At 43.8% G+C, this 22387-nt stretch overlaps 1 protein-coding gene across 1 annotated transcript in view; it reads right to left on the reverse strand.

The window, feature by feature from the left end:
* lsp1.S (lymphocyte specific protein 1 S homeolog) overlaps positions 1-8620 on the reverse strand; it is a 50534-nt gene extending 41914 nt beyond the window's left edge. The window contains 1 exon segment of the mRNA NM_001127786.1: positions 8489-8620. Coding sequence (NP_001121258.1) covers positions 8489-8568 — 80 coding nt within the window. The 5' untranslated portion in view covers positions 8569-8620.
* Positions 8621-22387: the final 13767 nt, after the last annotated feature.

The raw sequence follows: 22387 nt of genomic DNA on the forward strand, positions 1-22387 counted from the left end.
GAGGGACCCAAATCAGTGGAAGGGAAGTCCTACATGAAGCTCAGATAGAATAAAATCTTAGGGTAACTGCATATTTTCTATGTTAGGTTTCCATGGAACTCTTAGTTACCATATTTTTATGTATATATGTAACAATGCATTGAGCCCTGACCAAATGTTGGACTTTACAGAGAACCTTGAACCCAAAAAGTATCAGGACTTCTATTCTCGTCTCTCGTGTGCTTTATATCTGAATATAAAACATGGCAGTACGTAAATGCTATAAGAAATGGGATACTTGTTCATTGGGAGGGTGTGTTGGGCTTAGGGTTGCCACCTGGCCGGTATTTTACCAGCCTGGCCGGTAAAAATGATGGTTGATCCCAATTTTACTAATAGGGAAAAAAGATAAATATGTATTTTTTTTCCAGAAAAGGTGGCAACCCTAGTTGGGCTGCAGATTGCCCTTTCCTTTGTTGTCTGCTCCCCCAGCTGATGAGTTTACAGAAACTGTAATGGCATGTTTCTTTGCCTTTAACTTTTTGGGCAAAAACTATTTTAAACAAAAATGTATACAATAATCTATGTAGAATTATTTTAGAAAATAAAATGGATGCATGGATGCAATATTGGTACTGACCAGTAGTGGGCAACAAAAGTGTATTAGCCGAGCCCTAGATCTATTTGAACAGTAGGCAGAGGATTTACAGTAGATGTAGCAACAGCTCTACATGCTCATTTGCCATTCATACACTATCATATAATACCCTGCTACTTCTATTTGCTAGTTACATACTATATATCTATTTATTAATTCCTGTCCTAAAGGTTCTTTGACATTTCCATCTACTGTAGCAATACTACATATATGTCTGTTGCAATGCAGCCTGTAGGTGAAGCACCCAGCACCCATCTTGCATCATTGTTCCCCATAATGTTTATACAGTACCTGCAGCAACACGGTGCAAGAGGCTTCCTGCTCCAGGTACCAGCTAAGCACTAGGAGATGGTGATACAATATGAGGGAAATAAGAGGGGAGATATGTTTGGTTGATGGGATACAGAGACTTGTAGACTAGCAATCTCCAGCTCCAACAACAGCTGGAGATTGCTAGTGGAATATCCCAAATATTGTATTGGAGATTAATTGGACCACTAAAAGTGAATAAAACCTCTACATTGGCATGGATACTTTTGTTCCCTCTCTGAGCTCACTGGGTGGATTCATGGTCACCAACATGGTAGTAGGTTGGGAAGTCAGGAGCCCCATGGGGGGGACACCAAGACACATAAAGTCCAATTCAAGGGTCTTGTGGGGGTGCAGGTGGGACTTCAGTACCTGAACATGATGAGGCTTGGCTGGAGACATGCCTATCCATGGAATTTACTCAAAATTATTGTATTGGAGCATAGGGCTTATCGCCCATGGTGCCCAGGAAGACACAGACTAATAACAGAGGGCCTCAGGGAGCGACCCCTGCTAAATAATAAGGGACTCCATAATTTCTGATGATGGCCCTAAGTGGAGTCAATGCATTGTAATTGCAGGTGACTGCAGGCTGAAAGTCAGGGGCTTAACTACCAACGAAACAGACCCAGGAGGTATAAGGGCCCCCCTGAGGCAGTAATTAATGAGCAATTTCAACATATATTGGTAAAACAGGGCAACTTCTGGATACGTTGGGGGCCCAAAAATTACTTTGCTGTGGGGCCCAGTAATATTTAGTTACACCACTGCTGAAAGTGTAAGCATTTATGGGACATTTTACCTGAAAAATTATATTATTATGGCATATTTCCCTTACATACCCTCTCCCTGCCTAGTGATACCTAACTGCAGGGGTCCCCAACCCTTCGTACCCATGAAATAATGTTGGAGAGCAACACAGAAAGATCTTGGGGCTTCCAAATAATGGCTGTGATTGGGTACTGGTAGCCCCTATATGGACTTGCAGACAACAGGAGACTGTTGGCAGTACACAAGTTTTTTATGCAACTGAAGTTTGCCTTTAAGTCAGGAATTTAAAAAGAAGCACCTGCTTGGAGGCCATTGGGAGCAACATCCAAGAGTTGCTCACGAGCTACTGGTTGGGGATCAATGCCTTACTGGTATGGCACAGGGACAGGTCTCTGGCACATACATATGTCAGAGAGCACCACAAGGGGTCAGCTTTGACCATTTCTTTTACTGCACCATCATTGTACATCCACATGTAGTGTGCAAAAGGTACAAAGCAAGACACTGGCCGAACCACCACAGTATCCCACAGGCCAGACACTGTACAAGCATCCGCCTACATGAAAGGTCTTCTTGTCAGGGTTCCAGTTCAAACTGCTAGAAGTGAAGAGGAATTATGGGGCGGGGGAGATAGAGAGTGAGTGGTTAGAGTAAATTGGGGTGGATGAGGGATGGGCTATGGGTGAAATAATAAGACATTACACATTTACCAGCAAATACATTGATGAAAAATTTGTAATATTGGCCCTGGCCTTGGCTGGTATTATACTGGCTAGGTTTGCAGGGCATTCTAGAAATTGGGGAAAATGATGAGACTCAAGCTTTGATCAATCTACTGCCTGTTGAATAACAAAAGATGGTTGCTGTAGGTGACTGCACTAGGACAGTCGTGTCCGGTGTTAGTAATCGAGTCCCACGCACAAAAAATGGCTGCTAAAGCCTCAGATAAACAGATTGTGAAACTCAACCCCACATAATATATTACAGAAGTGAATTTCATAAAAAGGAAGTGCCAACAGAAGAGGTCATGCTTTGAAGCAAGGAGATGGGAGTAGTCCTCACTGGGGAAGTAGTATTTCTGTTACATGGGATGGGCTCCCACCAGAACTAGCCAAATAAATGATCGAGTAGCATTTAGATTATGAACAAGTCCGTGGATATATAAAGTCCCAGGGGTGGATATATCATGTCCTGGCCATTTTAACTCAACATTAATGATTCTTTTCTATTTAACGCCATATTTTCCATGAAATATTTGTCTTGCTCCAGATAACACTTTCTATAACAGCTCAACATTCTTCTCTACATTCTAGAAATTTTTATGCTCATGCAACCCTAGTTATTCCACATAACATTATTCTATGGTTCCCTCTAGTGATGTGCGGGTTGGCCCTGGACCCCTGGGTCGGGCAGGTTTGGGCTTCATTCGGGGGCTGGGCTGAACTTAACCATGTGCCCACCCACTTTTGCCTCCATTCAGCACTTTATATAGACATGCATTGGGTGTGGATCATGAAGAGTCACTCTAGAATTAGGTGCGGGTCTACTTTTTGTTGACCCACAGATCGCTAGTTCCCTCCCCTCATTTTCACAAGGACTTCTAGGAATAAGGAATAAGGATAAGTATTCATTCTTGATCTCAGCCTAACTTGCCTTAAGAGTAAGGACAACAAACACAAATTCTCACCCTTATCTAGTGTAGAGGTTTGCCCCTCCGCTAGTTGCTTTGGGTCCCAAGTGGCCATTCCCATAGGTTTAATAATCTGTGCTATACTAGAGTGATAAACTGAACTGGCAATGGATTAGTCTAAGTATGTTAGTGAGATTATCCAATTTCCTGATCACGTTGGACTTGTTCAGATATTTATTGGGTTGGGCAGAAAACCCAATCAGTCATGGACAACAACTGGCTCTGTAGCCAACTCCTCTGAACTGCCCATTACTTGATTTAGTGGTTGTTCCACCACATAGGAGCAAGGCCACTTGAGTAGATCTTTTACCTTTAAGCAAGTACATGAAGGCTGGAGCAAATCCAGACAGTAGTGGCTAGGGGTGAACAGAAGTTCTCCATAAAACATTTGCCTAAATTCTAAACCAAATCTGAACCTTAATTTAGATAGTAAAAACCGAGAATTAAAAAATTGCAAATACTGAAAGACTGATGGGTTCGGTTTCCTTCAGCCCAGTCCAATCCAAATCCTGCAAAAGTGTTGATCTATAGATTTTGGATTTGGTGCAAATGTTGGAAAGTGCAATAGCTTTCCGAGGCTGCACATTGTAATAATATAATGGCCAATAAGAATTATATTACAAGAGCAATAGAAGTTATAGGAGTAAACGATCACACCCACGTCTAAAAGTCAAGGGCACTCTAACATAGGGAGACACTTAATTTCAAGCTTGGTAAAGCCAGCCTGCTTTATCCATTGGCAGTGAATAAAGAAGATTTTGGAAGGCATAAAGGAGAAGGAAAGGCTAAAACTAAGTAAGCTTTATCAGAAAGGTCTATATAAATATACCAGTAAACCCTCAAAGTAATGCTGCTCTGAGTCCTCTGTCAAAAGAAACACCTCATTTCTTTCCTTCTATTGTGTACTCATGGGCTTCTGTATCAGACTTCCTGTTTTCAGCTGAAACCTCCAGGGCAGGGCTTGAGCATGCTCAGTTTGCTCCTCTCCCCCTCCCTCCTCCCATCCCTGCTGTAATCTGAGCTCTAAGTGAGCAGGGAGAGACTCAGGCAGGAAGTGATGTCACACCAAGCTTATATGGCTGCTTCTATCCTAAACAAACAGAGACAGGGTCTAGATCTGTTTACTCAGGTATGGTAAAGTATTCTGCAGAATAAATATAGCATTCTAGCTTGCACTATTGTGGCTAATCTATTGGCAATAAACCGTCTTGGAGCTTTCCTTCTCCTTTAACATTCTCCATCTGCTATATACAATATTCATATAATTGTACATTGTAAAGCCTTGCAGTGGAAGCCAAGCCACACAAGCGTTTCAGCCTCATTTCTTCTCCTGATGATCTGGCCACTAGGGGAACTTGATGATCTGGCCACTAGGGGCACTCTTTCATTGGGTTTTTTGCATTATATTTGATTTGTACCTAGTCAGAGGAAACAATTCCTGCACATAATGATATGTAAGACTTTCTGCACAGAATGATCTGTGTTCCAATGTTTTGCTGAAACATTTAAACACAGGTAAAAAGAATGTAAAAAAAACGTGTGCGTTCTGGGTGCCTGCACTGTTAAAAAAACTATTATTTAGCTGCAAAATTTTGCAGACGCATCACCCTCATAGTTAGTGTTTTGGCGGTCGCCGTGAGCTGCATTCCAGCATCTTGCCACACAGGCACCATGTACTGTATAGTAGTAATTAGTCCAAGGCATAATTAATTGGTCTGTACCCACTGAAACAGAAGCAAACGCAGAATTCCAAGAAAAAAAGATGAAAACCATTGATTAAATGTGGTGGAATTTACCGCACGGAAACTTCACAGCATCAACTGATTCTTATCATCTTTCCTTTCAGAGACTGTCAGGGTTAATTACACTCTTTGTAACCCCTGCGAAACCAAATCTGGGCCCAAAGTTTACAGTATTGGTCCTGACTATTTAGTTGGGGTAATATTAGCCCAGCTAATGTCACTGGAGATGTAACAATTTTTGTAACCCTGAAATAGCAGTGGGCCCTAAACTCCCAAAACTGTCAACTCTCCCAGATTAGCCAGGATTTGCTTATAATTAATACCTCCCAACATTTGGAAAATAGAAAGAGGGACAACATTTTTCAGACCACGCCCATTTTATGGCCACACCCCCTAAATACCACATCCTTTTTTCAAATTTGTCAGGTTATGGTTCTGGGGGTTTTAGGGTTCAGGTTTTATGTGTTATTACAGTTTGGTAATGAAGGTGAATTGCCCTTTAAACTGCAAGTCACAGTTTCCCCAAGAGACCTGTTTATCTTAAATTGTAACAATTGTTTCGTTGCTTTCTTAAATTGTTACAAATGTATCAGTATCAATGTTACTAAAGCGTCAGTTTTAGAAACGTTGTATCTTTTTTTGGCTGTTCAGTACTGGAGATCAAAGAGAAAGTCGGGACATTTAATTAACAATCTGGGACTGTGAGCTGAGCTGTCAAAATCAGATCTGTCCTGCAAAAAACGGGACAGTTGGGAGGTATGATATTAATTATACCCCGTAATGGAGGCAAAGTAGATGCTTAGTTTGGGTGTCATACAGTATGACCAGAAAGTGGGGAAAAAAAATCAACCAGTTTCAAATTCATGGAGATTGACCTCTCTTCATCGCTTTTAGCCTTGTTGCATGCAGGCTCCCCTTTGCAGTCCAACATTTGATCAGACCCACTTCCTCATGAGGGATAAAGATGTATGATAGTACAGCCTTATTGGCTATAGGTTTTTTTTTTCTCAAAGTGTCCTTGAATTGATCTGGTAACCCTCATTCAGGACAATTAGGATAAACATTCATCCCAGATCTCATCCTAACTGCCCTTCAGGTAGAGCCCATCTACAGCTTTGTGTTGCCCTACAGGGGCCAAACAGCAGTTAGGGAATTTCTGACTTAACAGAATTATATGCAGGGGACCTTTTTTCCCATAAAGAGGATCACCATAGTGAGCCTGCGCACCTCTTAAAGGTACAGACGAGCTGCCGTGATTGCGCCAGCACGCATTGACGCACGTTTTGGCGCGAAATCTGACGGTATTTAAGGCCCATTCAGACCTGTAGCCAGTGCCCGTTATAGGATCATATCCTGTGGTTTCCTGAGCTTTGTGCTACCTGTTCCTGAATTGCTATCCTGACTGATTATCCGTGTTTGACCCTGCCTGTTCCTGACTACTCTGCATTCTGTATCCTGACCCTTGCCTGCCTACAACAACTCTTCCTGCTTAACCCCTTGATTGACTACCCGGTTCGACCCTTGCCTGCCTGACGATTCTGATATCCGCCTGCCTCGACCCAGCCTGTCTGACCATCCTTCTGCCTTATCCAGTCTGTCTGATTATCTGGTTTTGACCCCTTGCTTGCCTGACGATTCTGTTATCTGCCTGTCCTGATCCGGTCTGTTCCGTTTGCACCAGACGCCTTGTCCTTGACCTTCTGCCCAAAGACACTTGCTATCCGGTCGTGCCCCTTTGCCAGCCAGAACATCTCGCCTTGTACCCCTCGTTTAGTCCAGGTGGCACCCAAGTAAGCTGAGGGCTCCTGCCGAAGCCCAAAGGTGGTCACACTTCTGGTGAAGCCGAGACCAGGGTCCTTAGCATTTGTTCTGGTATTGGGTGCCGGCCGTGACACTGTAAGGGTAAGGGCACACACTCAGATTCAGGGATATTAGTCGTCCGTCGACAAATCTCCTCTTCTTGGGGGCGACTAATCTCCCCAAAATGCCTTCCCCTGCCTTCCCACCAGCTAGAAGGTAAATGGACGATGGGATGGCACTCAGAGTGCTTCGTTTTCCAAAGTTTCCTTGTGAGGCGACTTCGGAATACTAAGCGCTTCGAGTGCCATCCTGCTGGCGATTTACATTCCAGCCAGCGGTGGCAGTTCGGGGAGATTAGTCGCCACCAAGAAGCGGAGATTTGTTGCTGGACAACTAATGTCCCCGAATCTGAGCGTGTACACTGACCCTAAGAATGGCTTGGATGATTTCTTGGACAGATAATATCAAAGGCTATTGTGATACTAAAAACTATAATTAATATAGATATGGGTATTTATAGTTTATGTGAAGATATGGAGGGGTGTGTGTATGGGGCTGGGTTTTCATTTGGAGGGGTTGAACTTGATGAACTTTGTCTTTTTTTAACCCAATTTAACTATGTAACTATCTGCACTTTGGAACCTGTGTTAGAAAGAGCCTGCTGATCCATATCATTTGTGCTGGAGACTCGCAGGGTTAAATCATCTCTGTAATCTCACCTCAATGAAACCCCCAACCCCCCCCCTCCCGTGTTGAGTTATGCCATTCATACCCAAAGTATGTACCTTCCCCCAGAAAGCTGGTCTCTTGGGTATTCTGGGAGATTTTATCCTAATGTTTCCAGGCACCCGGCACATTTCCTGCCCATTTTATGAAAAAAGAAACTCTTTACCTTAATATGGTATCCCGTAATCTCTGAAGCCTCCCCCCGCCCCCGCCCTTCAAAATCAGACACATTATATTCCCAACAAATCAGCGAGGAAACCAAACCCCAAAACATGGCATTGTACTCTCTTTATCATTTGTGCTCAGTTACATGCAGTATATTTCTATTTGCTTATTACCCAATTAGTAGATGATTTTAATTCTAATCATGTGATTCATTTTAAAATGTGTGCGCCATGGGTGAGGCTTATGGTCTGATGGACCTCCATTCCCCCCTTCTGATCCCCTATCCACCCCTTGATTCCTTCTACCTCTAAGTACATACACATAGGAGTGGGATGTGATATTTGGATACCCATTTCCCAAAAAGCTCATCCCCATTTCTCATTGTGTCCCATTCAAACAAAAAAAAAAATGCAAAAATCTATACTGGCGTCAAAAACAATCCTGTTGGGCTTTTTAATATTTAAATGTTTTTCATGTGCATGCATGCTAGTCCACATAATAGGAAGACCCCCTTATCCAGAAAACCCCAGGTTCCAAGAATTTTGGATAACAGATATATAGAATCAGCACTTGATTGTACATTTCATTTAGATATGGAGGCACAGCCTATAAATAATATATATATACAGTATATACAGAATATGTTACCTTTGTGTTTCTTCCAGCTTCTCCTCCAGGGTCTGCTCCTCGCTCCCCTCCTCTCTCAGAACCTCTTCATTGTCGGACATGTTGCTGTATCAGTGAGGTGTGACGGTGTCCCTGTGTGCATGTGATTTGGATCTAGGTCTGTGAGCTTGTCTGTGTGTCTTTGTGTGTGTGTGTGAGGGTGCGGTGACTCCCTGTTGAGTCACGTGGGCTATGGACTCCAGATGTGTGTGTGATGCGGGTTTTGCAAGTTTGTGATTTTTCTTCTCCTTTCAGTCTCCCAGCCTAGTTGCTGAGTGTGACAGTGAGTGTCTGTGCGAGTGCTGCTGCTGTTGTGTGTGTGTTTCAGCTGTAGATCTTGGTTTCCTGTGAGTGCATCACTGTTGTGTATCCCTTCTGTATAGCAGCATAGCCTAAGGCATATACATCCCCTCTCCTCCCCTCTTCCCGTTCTTTCCCACTCGCTCTATAGCCCCCTTTCTTCCTGTGTTGTGTCCTTGCCCTGTTGTCTTATGTTGTCTTATGTTGTCAGGGTGCTGCACCTCTCCTTTTCCTGCTTTGACACCGTGTCCCCCATCATCCTCCTCCTCTTTGCAGCTCAGCAGGATGTGGTTTTGGGGATTTTTTTCATACTTCTGTATTTTAAGTTGCAGAATGCAAAATGCAAAGCACATATCCAACGTGCACTAACCGACCCTACCTGCTTCAAGTGAAAATTGTGCATGAGCTATTGTGTTAAAGGGATACTGTCATGGGAAAAAATTTTTTTTCAAAATGAATCATTTAATAGTGCAGCTCCGCACAAATAAATTTTGGAGGTGCCGTTTGGCACACCATTTCAACACAGCATCGCATCCTCATCTTTATTGCTACCAGCAGAATTCTGCACTGAAATCCATTTCTCAAAAGAGCAAACAGATTTTTTTATATTCAATTTTGAAATCTGACATGGGGCTAGACATATTGTCAATTTCCCAGCTGCCCCAAGTCATGTAACTTGTGCTCTGATAAACTTCAATCACTCTTTACTGCTGTACTGCAAGTTGGACTGATATCACCCCCTCCCTCCTCCCCCCCCCAGCAGCCAAACAAAAGAACAATGGGAAGGTAACCAGATAACAGCTCCCTAACACAAGATAACAGCTGCCTGGTAGATCTAAGAACAACACTCAATAGTAAAAACCTATGTCCCACTGAGACACATTCAGTTACATTGATAAGGAAAAACAGCAGCCTGCCAGAAAGCATTTCTCTCCTAAAGTGCAGGCACAAGTCACATGACCAGGGGCAGCTGGGAAATTGATAAAATGTGATGGGAGAGAAAAAAAAGCAAGTGATGGGAGAGAACAAACCAGGGCGGAAGGGAGCGGTTATGCCAGTGAGCATCCATTGGGGAGCAAGAGCAGGTGGGATTGACATCGTGAGCAAGGGGTGCTGGGCCATGTAGCATTGCCTTGGGTGCAAATCATACACAACCCCGCTCTGCAATTTCATCATTTCCAACACTGTGTTGATCACAACTAACGCATGATTCATTAGGTGTAAATCAGTTGCTTGTATTGGTGCAATATGCAAAGGGAGCCATGGAAGTAATACGTCCTCAAGGTGTATAGTAATACTTTGCTCTACCTCTGTGTCTTATCCCTTGGGACCAGGTGCTTAGCAGTCGATTACCCAATCTGCCATAGGCTAATAAAGTCATATGTAGCATCCAGAAGACCGCAGCACACTGACAAAGTAAATCCGTGGGGCTTTGAGAATTTTTATTGGCTCATTTTTAAGTAGACAAAATGGCAATATTTCGGGCCAGCTTTATCAAGCTGTTTGGAAAAAAGCATCCAGTTGATCCTATGGGTTACTAAACTGTGGCAAACTTTTAATAAAAGGGCAACATGGTGTGGTTTATAAGGTTCTGCTTATTTGTTTTTCAGCAAAATGCTCACAATTATTATATTTAGGTTCACCTGCTTCATGGGTAGCACTGCCACAAATGAATGAGATCTTTGCCTTGAGCCCAAGGTGGCCCTAACTGCCAGACAGCTAACTTACTTATCACTTCCCAATTACTCTTCTGTTGTGCTATAATTCCATTACAATATGCCAGAAGGTGGGGTTGTAGACCATGGGGTCTGTCATTACTGAATCATGGTCGGCTGAATAATGCTGTAAATGTCACTCTCCACTGAAGGAGCAACAATCTTAGGTTTCTGGCACAGAGTGATGGTAGCATTAGTATTTTCCTGTATTAAATAATAATTCTGCATATATAATAGACCATTAAAAAGGTGATTGGCCCTTTGTGATCATGAGAAGTCATTGAGCTGTTTCATAGTGTGAAGAGGTTATGGAGGAAGTGGGCTGTTAGAAGCGGATGCAAGTATGAAGAAGTATATAGGAAGCCAGAGAAGGTGTGTTACATTTTTATATTGAAGTAAATGATATGAGATGAATCAAGAAACTTTATGGAAGATTATAGCTAAGAAGGGAACCTCTGGAGAACAAGAATGAGAAATGCAATAACCAGAACAGGAGAAGAGCCAGGGAGACAAAAATAAGTCAATAGAAGAAATGGTTACAGTTGATCTGTAAGATCCTGACATTGAGACAATAACAAATAAAGCACAGGATCTACCTCTTCTTGGAGAGTTCTGGGGGATATAAACCCATATGTGTTTACATCACATGAGACAGAGATCCATGAATATATCAAAATGTGGCGCTGGTATATTTGTAATATTCTATCTGATGGTTTACTATATAGGTTGGTGATATACCAGCCTGAATGCAACTCTAGGTTCTACTGGTGTGTCCATTCTAGGTGTGGGTCTCTGTACTCAGTTGGTCAGTACCAAGAAACGTGTATCAATGTTGCAAAAGACTCAGAAGCCCATGGCATGGATAAAATCATTTTAACACGTGGCTGTAACAGAGGCTCCCAAGCCACAAGAATGTTCCATGGTGCTGGCCTGAGTCTGTAAAATAAAGCCACCTCCTGCCTATTCCTCTCAACTGAAATATGTTCAGCCAACTGGTCACTGGAGCTAGTTAACTATATCAAAGCTGAGTAATCAGGAACAGAACAAAGACTATGTGATTGCTGGGGGGCCCCAAAAAGTGCAGGGGGCCCAGTTGGGGCTCTGATTGATGAGCAGTTCAATATATGTTTGCAGAATTCAAACAAATGAGAACACTAAGTGATTTCATTTGAGTGTTTACGTAAAGATTTGAGGGAGCTCAGTTGGTACCAGTTGTTCCCAGGGTTAAACTCCATTCCATATGTATAAATATAAATAACCATGCAGCCCCCTGGGTAATGGCTGGGCAGTTGCTATAGGGGCTGTCAGACAATAAACAAAACACATTCATGTTAACATTCAAATAAACCGATCTCTAGAAAATGCTGGGTTTTCATGGGATTTCTTTATAAATATCCTGGTAAGAAATAAATGGAGATGTCTGATATCTCCTAAATGTTTTGAGTGTAAAACACTGGGTAAGTGCAGGAGAATCAGATGCTGTGTGTGCCAGAGGAGTAAATACTGCGACTGCAACAGGGCTCTTCCCCCCCATGGAGCCTGGCTGGAGGTCGTCATTGAAAACAGCAATTCTGCCAGCTAAGAAGGACGCAGGGCTGGTACAAGATGGCTGCCATGGTGAACAGGAGTCTAGTTGCATTAGAAGTGACTGCTAAGGGACTCAACAGACAACAGGTAGGGTTTTTGGGAAACCAAATCCCCTTCAGATTCAACGATGATGGCACAATTCCATCCATTGACATCATAACTCTGCCCTGTGAAATCACAGCTCCACCCACTTCTGGTCTAATCTGCCCCCTCATGTAACTGCCCCCAGACCTTGCCAGTATCTTCCCAGATAAAAGTCAACAAGGGCCGGTATTACAAGTTAATGTACTTGCAGGTAAATTTATAATACCCTCTTGATCCACCCTAATTCCTGCTCAGTCTTATTTTCTCCATCCCTATCCCCTACTATTTGTCCCCCAGTTGGCCCATTGATGGGGCCAATTCACTAAAGGGCGAATTTTCACTTCGCCACACTTTGTGCCGCTTCATCAGGCGCAAATTCACTCCCCCTACACTAATTCACTAAAATGTTAAGTTGCGGCTTGGCAGCCAAAACTCTGGCAAAGTTTGGCTAGCATAAATTGGACAATGCGAGCATTTCATAGCGAACTTTCGCCTGGCGGAAGGGTGTAAAACTTCATTAGCGATATACTCTTACATATAGCGAAATGTCCTCTATAACTGTTAGTAAATTGGCAATGTCCCTGTGGATGGGATTTCTGGCAAATTTTCGCCACTTTGCCCTTTAGTGAATTGCCCTGATATCATCACGCGCACCCCTTTATTGCATTGCCCACCCCTTTGCATTACTATCCTCACCAGCACACCCCTTCTACATGAGTGACCTGCCCCCATCATTCCCCAGTGGTATTTTTATCGGTAAAGGACTAACCATTTTTTGGGGCCCTTGGTCATTGAAATGCAAAGAGAACGCTGGTTTTTTTCTCAATACATGAGCCATTCAGGGCTTGGCACTTTTTCAGGCTCTATTTCTCTGGGGCAGACACAAGGCTGCTGATCAGTTCAGAAAGTTTTCTCAGGTCTGTCCTTTACTGCACACTGTAGTTTTCCTGAGTATTGTATTCTGAAAGGGGATGTTCACCTTAACATGAACTTGTAGAACGCTGTAGGCACTGCGGAACACAAGATGTTTTCTAACTAGCCATTTTTTTTGTTGTTCTGGATAATTCCTTTTTTTTTTTTCAGCTCTCCAGTTTGTGTTCTAGTTGCGATGGTGCAACATATCCTAGTAACCAGGCAGTGATAGGAATGGCAATGGCTGAAAGATGAGTAGGAGATGGACTGAATTAAAAGTTAAGAATAATATCAAATAATCTATTCTAAGGATGAATCACTAATTACAGAACTAATGGTGCCTCCCCCATAGACTTTCAGAAGAGACTGGTCATATGATAACTATGTATAAATATATAAGGGGATCATATAATAATCTCTCTAATGCTTTATTTACCAGTAGACATTCTTTCCATCTTAGAAAAAAGCTGGATTAGAAAAAAAGCGGTTCCGCCTAAATATTGGGAAGGGGTTTGTTACAGTGAGAGCTGTGAAGATGTGGAATTGTCTCCCTGAATCAATGATACAGGCTGATACATTAGATAGGTATAAGGAAGGGTTGGATGCTTTATTCACCAGTAGCTCCTCCCAGCAGACAGGAGGGAGCCAATGAGATTAGAGGAGGGAAAGGGGTGTTACAGGGAGAGCTGGGAAGTGAATCAGTGGTACAGGCTGATACATTAGATAGGTATAAGAAGGGGTTGGATGGTGTTTAGCAAGTGAGGGAATACAGGGTTATGGGAAATAGCCAGTGTCGGACTGGCCCACCGGGATACCAGGAAAACTCCCGGTGGGCCAAGGTGTCAGTGGGCCCTTATGCTGCTAAACTTTTGGCCTATTTCATGGCCTTTCCCTATTCTATTAGAACAAAGAGGCTAAATAGATGTAATAATAGATTATAGTATGTAAAGAAAACAAACTAGCAGAATAGAGGCTAATTGAGGAGATAAAGAATATTAGTACTGAGAGTGGGCCCCTGGTCTAAGGTTTTATGGTGGGCCCCTGGTCTAAGGATTTTGGGTGGGCCCCTGGTGTCCCAGTCCGACACTGGAAATAGCTCATAGTACAAGTTGATCCAGGGACTGGTCCCATTGCCATTTTGGAGTCAAAAGGAATTTTCCCCCTCTGAGGCAAATTGGAGAGGCTTCAGAAGGGTTTTTTCTTTGGATCAACTGGCAGTTAGGCAGGTTAAAAAAAAGTTAAAAGGTTGAACTTGATGGACGTGTGTCTTTTATCAACCTCACTTACTATGTTACTGTGTTACAGCGGATGACTGGGTGAGGGGAGGTGTAAAATATTGCTCATTGGCATCTCTTTATTTCTGGCAGCAGCTACTAATTGCTGTGTGTACGGCAAAATCCTTAGTCTTAGTATTATAATTTAGTTTCATGGGAATCTGTGAGACTGGTGTGTGTTTGTAACAAGGTAAGAGCTGCTGCTGGTAAGTGTGAGGCTTGGTTTTACTCAGACACGTTTCTAAGCAGTGAGAGGCCTCGGCACGTCGGCTTCACCTCAACTTCCTGTCAAAGTCCCCACTGACTTCCTGCCACTTGAATCTGTCACTTCCTGCAGAGACATCTACCCCTACTCTATTGACTGGCTTCTGAATTATAAAATGTCACAGTCTGGCTCCCAGGGGTGTATCTGGCATTAAAGCTGCCTGAAGCTGCGTTTATTAATGTCCCTTCCCCGGTGCTTACCTTTATATTGCTGGTGCGGTTCCAGGGCAGGCGCATCGCTAGCGCAGGAAGCGAAATTGCGCTCTCTGTATAAAAAAAAGCAGAATTCTAAGCTTCATAACTGGAAATTCAGCTTTTAAAGTTCCCAGGAGCAGCTTTTTTGCCACCCCTGGTAACTTCTGGGGAACTGCCGCCTTTCTTCAAGGCAGAAACCCCCCCGGTTGGCTACATCAATCATGTGTTGGTAGTCAAAAATGACTCAGATCTCATTTTCAAAACCAACCAAAGTCGGCTACAAAACCAGCCCAAAACTAGCCATGAGGCACTTCAACAGTAGCCCAAAAATAGCACAATATGTGCAGTGAAAAAAAAAGTCTAAAAAGAATTAATTAATTAATTAATGTGAAAATACGCCTTTTTCAAATTTTCACTGATTTGCAAATTTTCCATGAAGTAAAATGGGACAGATTTAGGGCCCACAATCAGATCAGCCCAATATTGCCCACCTCAATGTGGGCACATCGGGGAGAGATCCTTTTGTTTGGCAAAATTGCCTTAAGAATCTATTCTGGGCTCTCACCCATTTAAGTTAGAAACTTTTTATCTTTTCTGTCTGTTCAGTGCAGGAGATCAAAGAGAAAATCGGGACATTTCAGTAACAAACCTGGGACTGCGGGTTGAGCTGTCAAAATCGGGACTGTCCCACAAAAATGGCACAGTTGGGAGGTATGTGCCCAGGTAAAGACAGTCTGCCGATTTTCCAAATAAGGAAGGCAGGATCTCCCCTGATTGACATGGCAATCAGCCAATAGGGATCATCACTGACCCACCCCTGTGATGTCATGGCCACGCACCCTGTCCGGATTGTGAGCTGCACAAAGGTGCAGAGTGCCGACCCTACTGCTATCTCACCTAATACCAGCCATTGCCCTAAATTTAACTAGATGTTTCTGGGCCCTACAGCAAATTAAATTTAGGGCTACAAACATTTGACCTATTCTACCAAGATAATGTATATTGATATTGCTCATTAATTAGGGCCTTACTGAGCCATTTACACTCCAGGACCCCCTCTGGAACTATGGGGTCTGCTTCCTATGTAGTTACACCCCACACATAAAAAAAAATACGGTCATAAAAATTTCAGTTCAGAGCAAGACAGTAAGAAAAGACAAAAGTGTTAAAAAACCCACAATAAATAACCAAATCGTGTCCAAGGGCCTATCTCCTATAATTAATTCCCAGTTATGCCTGTGCTCCACCCTAATACCAACCCTTATCATAATTATCATAATTCAAGATAATCCCACTTCCTTTATGCCACCACTCTTCCCCTTTGCATCCAGGGGTCCTGCACCAATGAGAAACTCGTCTCAGACGACAGCGCCCACTGGGGCGGCCAGCATCACCCCTGATTACATCCCACCCTTAATTTTTACTAAAAAAAATAACCAGGACCTGGAAAGAATCACAAGTGATTTAAAAAAGGATCTGCAAATCTATTCACACCTTCAGAGTGTTTTGTGATTACTAGGGTCAGTGACCCCAAGCATAAAATTGTCAGTTTAAAGCAAGACAACAAAACACTCAAAAACCACAATAATTAAAGTCCAAGAGCCAAGTTCCATCACTGGCTTCCTGTCTCCAACATATTGACGGGGAGCAGATATAATAAAAGCCGGTAATGGAAAAACATGCCTGATGTCCATAATTATTGCTGTAATAAAAGCCACTAACGGATAAACACGCACAATGTCAACAATTATCAAGGCACTGAGCTTACTAAACCAACAGAGGGATATTGCATTCAACCATATCTGTAAATTCTTTGTTCAGTTTCCCCTTTAATCAGTGGGCTAATTCTTTTTTTTTTTAAATATCAAAAATATTTTTTTAGGTAACCTCGGAAATCAAGCTTGTCATTTAGTGAGTAGGGTCTATAATTCCCCATGGCTCTTTTAGACTTCCCAGAATCCCTTGCTCCAGGAGAGAGTGTGCTGAACTATACGTTGTCCCTCTTTCAGGTGCGGCAGGGCAGCTTCTTTTGCTCTGCAGCCTGCACGGCATCAGTCTTGCTCTTTCACACACTTGTGGTTTCTTTCCGTTGTGATCATACGATCTCACTTCCTTGTGATGTCATTGGCATCCTTATTACTTTGCTCACATGTGCATTTTCTTGCTTCTCTGTAACCGATCGACATACCGCAGGATTTCTTTGTGGCCGGTATCCATGTCTATATAAGGATTTCACATACTGTAGCTAGTGAATCCTTAGGTCCCTAGACATAAGATAGGACCAAAACCTAATTTTTCTTACACTTCAGAGCAACAGTTAGAGGGCCATAGGTTGACTAATGTATATTCAGAACAATCTGAGTTATCTAACAATAGTTATATGGTATAATGTATGCCTTCCCCTCCAAGGGGGCCACTGAGAGCTCAGCGCCCCTGTTTATCTGACCCTCAAACTAGCAGTGCCTTAAAATAAATATGGGAAACTATATGGGGATGGACACAAACTAATTCCTGGCAGGGGCAGTAAAATAGACAGGGGCTGTGTAGCTGGAACCCCTGCAGCCTGTGGCAGCACATCATGATGATTTTTATGATGTATTTTTTATTTCTAAATGACACTGTTTACACTGCAAATAATTCACTCTACAATATAAAATGTCATTCCTGAACCAACAAGTGTATTTAGTTGTAATATTGGTGTGTAGGTGCATCTCAGGTCATTTTGCCTGGTCATGTGCTTTCAGAAAGAGCCAGCACTTTAGGATGGAACTGCTTTCCGACAGGCTGTTGTTTCACCTACTCAATGTAACTGAATGTGTCTCAGTGGGACCTGGATTTTACTATTGAGTGCTGTTCTTAGATCTACCAGGCAGCTGTTATCTTGTGTTAGGGAACTGCTATCTGGTTACCTTCCCATTGTTCTGTTGCTGGGGGGGAAGGGAGTGGATGACATCACTCCAACTTGCAGTACAGCAGTAAAGAGTGACTGATGTTTATCATGTTAGTTAGTCACATGACTGGGCAGCTGGGAAACAGACAATATGTCTAGCCCCATGTCAGATTTTAAAATTAAATTCAAAAAAATCTGTTTGCTCTTTTGAGAAATGTATTTAAGTGCAGAAGTCTGTGGAGCAGCACTAATAATTGATTAAATAAATTGGTTGTGATTTTTGGGCTGTGGGATCGAATGAGTATGGGTTGTTGGTAGGGTTGCCACCTTTTCCCAAATGTTTTAACGGCTGGTGGGGGGCTGGGACAAAAAGGGGCGGATAGTGACATCAATGGGGCGGGACCATGACACAAAAGGGGCGTGGCTACGGTACTGAGATTTTCAGATGGGGGACAAAGTCAGAAACGCTAAGTTTACTGGGGATTGGGGGCAGGCCAAGGGGTCTTTTTGAAGGGTATTACAAATTTATCGGCAGCTACATTGCCAGTAAATTTGTAATACCGGCCCCAGCCTTGGCAGGTGTTTTACCGGCTAGGCCGGTAAAATACTGGCCGGATGGCAACCCTAGTTGTTGGTAATTATTGTCTTGCACTGGGGCCCTCTAATGTTTAAATCTGGCCCTGAGAGGTACACTTGATTTTATTGTCTGGAAAGAACAAATGGCCCAGTGGGAACCCTGATGGACCCGAAATTAACCAAACTACTCAAAAATGTCACTCTCACAATGGCTACACCTAATAAGGCAATGCACAATGCAACCAGGGTGGCAACTTGGTATTTTACCTAGTTGTGTACGTTGCATCATATGCATAATCCATTTATTTATATGATTTATATTTAGGGATGCAACCCCTGAATCCTTTGCGTAAGATTCGGCCGAATACCGAACCGCAAATTAGGGGTGGGAAGGGGAAAATTTGTTTACTTCCTTGTAAGTAATTTCCTCCCCGCCCCTAATTTGCATATGCAAATTAGGATTTGGATTCGGTTCGAATTTGGAAGGATTTGGCCGAATCCGAATCCTGCCGAATCCCGAACCGAATCCTGGATTTGGTGCATCCCTTTTTATATCACAGACTAATGAAATGGTACCACACTATATAGAGGTTCCTATGCTGGCATAGATCTATGGCTCCATTCTCTCATATTATTAGAAAGGCCAGGGAGCTGTCTCTGCTATGCACATTGCCTTTTTATAATTCTGTATGTCTGGTTGTGCCCCTTCTGCTTTCCTGTAATGGGATTATAACACAGGAAGCTTTCAGCAGGGGACCCAGAGAAGCAGCTTAAGCAAATCTAAAACTACAAGCTGAACCAACAATAATAAAGCCCAAATAATATGGTTAAGTCCAGGAGTATTTGAGATTTAGCTCTGCGTAAATATCATTCATATGATACTTAAATCTGTTATGACTTCATGTATATGATCTTGGGGAGAAACCGTAATTTGCCTGATACGTGTAACTAAAACTGAGGCAGAATTAAATAACGAGGTATACAGATGCAGAGCCAGCTATACCGTAAGATTTTTTGGTTACATTTACAACCAGTTGAAATATCCCACAATAACTCGTTTAGTAACCCAAAGCTGCACTCAAAAGGTCCCCACTAGATGTCCCCAGGGAGGTCAGAGGCTCAATAGACATTTTAAAGCCAAGAACAGGCACAACTGTGAACGTATTTGATCTTAGTGTCAGTGTGACATTTGGCTTCTTTAATGAAGTGTTAGCCGTGGGGATTCAAACAATGTACAGTCACAGTTTATTAAAATGTGGAGTGTGTGCACTATTGTATGATCCTATTCATTTGAATGAAGCATTTGAATTACTCGGGGGAGGAGAGATCACTTTCTTATCTGTAAACGAAGCCTCTTATTGGGGGGAATCACTTCTCTGTCAGCATGCCCTGCGCTCCTGCAGCCGGATCCTCCCCTGGGGACTTCCAAAGAGGGGCATCCCCTGGCGGGAACTTGTCTCAAGGTACATGAGACCCTTCCCTTGGCTCCAAAGACCAGTTTCGCAAGCAGAGTATATGTTGGATATCCATCAAGACCTTGCTCTTAGTTTGCCTTTCTAGCACACCCAGGTATGGGTGGTTTCCCATATAGGGACCGTGTCCTTGGCTCCTGTGGTTGGTTCCTCCTCCTGATGACTTCCAGAGAAGTGCTTCTCCTGGTGGGAACCAAAAGGTAGGGCTAACGGCTTCTCTCCACAAGGTAACTGAAATCCTGCCCAGCCCCTCCTCTGGGGACTACCAGGGGGACTTTTGTGGCCAATTCCTCCTGTTGGGAATTTCTGGAGAGGGATATTCCCTAGTGGGAGAAGGCCGGACTTATAGTTTCTTTTCCCAAGGCTCCTGAGACCCTGCCCTGGGTTCCTGCAGACTATTGTTTCCTAGTGGGGATTTCAGGGCCAGTCTGCTAGTTTCTCTCACCAAGGCTCCTAGAATCCTGCCCTGGGTTCTCATGGACAGTTTCCCTCCCTGGGTAATTCCAGAGAGAGACATTAATGAGAGACTGGGCTGCTGGCTTCTCTCCACAAGGCTCCTGGGTAGGGTTGGCACCTTTTCTGGAAAAAAAATAGCTCAATATGTAGGTGGTGTTGTGGAGCACCTACCATCAAATGATAAACAACGGATGGTGTGCAGCAGCTAAGTTTCCTGGGGCCCTACCTTGGGCTCACATGGCTGGATTCTATTGGCTATTGGCCGGGCTATTGGCTTCTCTCCCCAAGGCTCCTGGGCATATGGTCAGGCCTGGATTCCTCGCCAAGGTGCCCAAGGCCCCCGAGTCCTAGTGTCCTTCGATCACAATCACACACCCACCCTCCACTTGCGTGTGCATGCATTGGAGTGCTGGGTATTGTACACAGTATGCATCCTCAACCTCCCCTAAAATCTTGCCACCCTAGGCCCAGGCTTTTGTGGCCTCACAACAAATCCGGGCCTGCATATGGTGGTTCCCAGTGAAGACCTCACCCTTACCTTGCCCTCCTAACCTACCCAAGATATATGATAGTTCCCCATCTAGGGACCCTGCCCTGGGCTCCCATTTCAGGTTGCTTTCCCTGGGGACTTCCATAGAGGGGTCTCCCCTGGCAGGAACAGAAAGGCCAGTCTAACCGTTTCACTCCTAAGGGCTCCTTGGCAGGTTGCCCTGGGCACTCAGAGCTGGTTCTTCTCCTTGGAGATTTACAGAGAGGAGCTTGTCGTGGTGGAAAATGAAAGGCCGGGCTTATGGCTTTTCTGCCAAGAGCTCCTGGGACACTTGCCTTGCCACTTCTTTTCCCAAGGCCCTTGGGATCCTGCTCTGGGCTCCTGAGGCTGAATCCTCACCCAGGGGACTTTGGCAGAGAAGCATCACCTGGTGGAAACCGAGAGGCCAGGTTGCCGGCTTCCATCTCCAAGGCTCCTGGGGCTGGTTACTCCCCTGAGGGCTTCTGGAGAGGTGCATCTTCTGGCGGGAACTGAGAGGATGGGCTCCTGTGGCTGGTACCTTCTCTGGGTGCTTCAGGACAGAAGCATACCCTGGGGAGACACATGGAGCAGATTTTGGAGATGAAACTCACAAATACACAATTTTGCACCAATATCCACTCCATGTTTCCAGGCCCGAATTTCCATATTCAGCACCTCTAGGCCTCCAGGTCCTAGTGCTTCCCGCTAACACCCCCACCCCCCAGGCATGTGTGCTTACGCCCCTTTGCCACCCTAGGCATCATCACAAATTTGGGCCTGCGTGAGTACAGACACAGAAAAAACAGATGTGAGCGAAGCACAGACTGAGAAACAGCCCAGCGTGTAATGAGCCTACACAGAGAGTCCTGTTCTATTTGTTGTTATCATGGGGTCATCTAAATAACCCTAAGCACTTTCCACATTCCAGAAAAAAGAGCAGAGAAATAAGGCAGGAGGAAACCTAGTGTTAAACAAAAGCTCACCCCCTACTGTGCACGTTCACATTACTTTCCAGGCACAACCTGCTGACTGAAATAAGAATTACAAGCTAAGGCTTTTCTCTCCCTGTCTCTGCAGTGAGATGATGCAAGAGAGCACGAGATAACTAAAATCTGCTGCAATAAATGTTGGCGCAACAAAAAGTTACAGAGACAAATCGCTTCTTCTTCGGGCGACGAATCTCCCTGAAAAGCCTTCCCACCAGCTAGAATCTAAATCGGAGTGCTTCGTTTTTCAAAGTCGCCCGAAGTTTCCTCGTGAGGCAACTTCGGAAAACGAAGTGCTCCGAAGACTTTTCTGGGAGATTAGTCTCCCCTTACTGTTAGCTGTTGACCAAACCAAACAGTACCAAATACTACTGAGCCTTCACTGTAATCTCAGCATGATAGATAAAAGCAAGACTACTATCTGTGATCAAGCCTGCAACTGCTACTTTGGAACACTAGGGGGCGCACAAGGGAGGGTTTTATAGAAGTCTATGTCCCCTTTAAATGGAAACTAAAGCTGCTGCTGCAGCTATTTTGCCACGTAAGGGTAGGGGCACACTGGGCGATTCTGGGAGATTTAGTCGCCTAGCAACTAATCGCCTCGTCTTTGCGGCAACCAATCTCCCTGAACGCCTTCCCTCTTTCTTGCGCCGGCTAAA

The sequence above is a fragment of the Xenopus laevis genome, chromosome 4S (genome assembly GCF_017654675.1).
Source record: "Xenopus laevis strain J_2021 chromosome 4S, Xenopus_laevis_v10.1, whole genome shotgun sequence".
Classification (NCBI taxonomy): Eukaryota; Metazoa; Chordata; class Amphibia; order Anura; family Pipidae; genus Xenopus; species Xenopus laevis.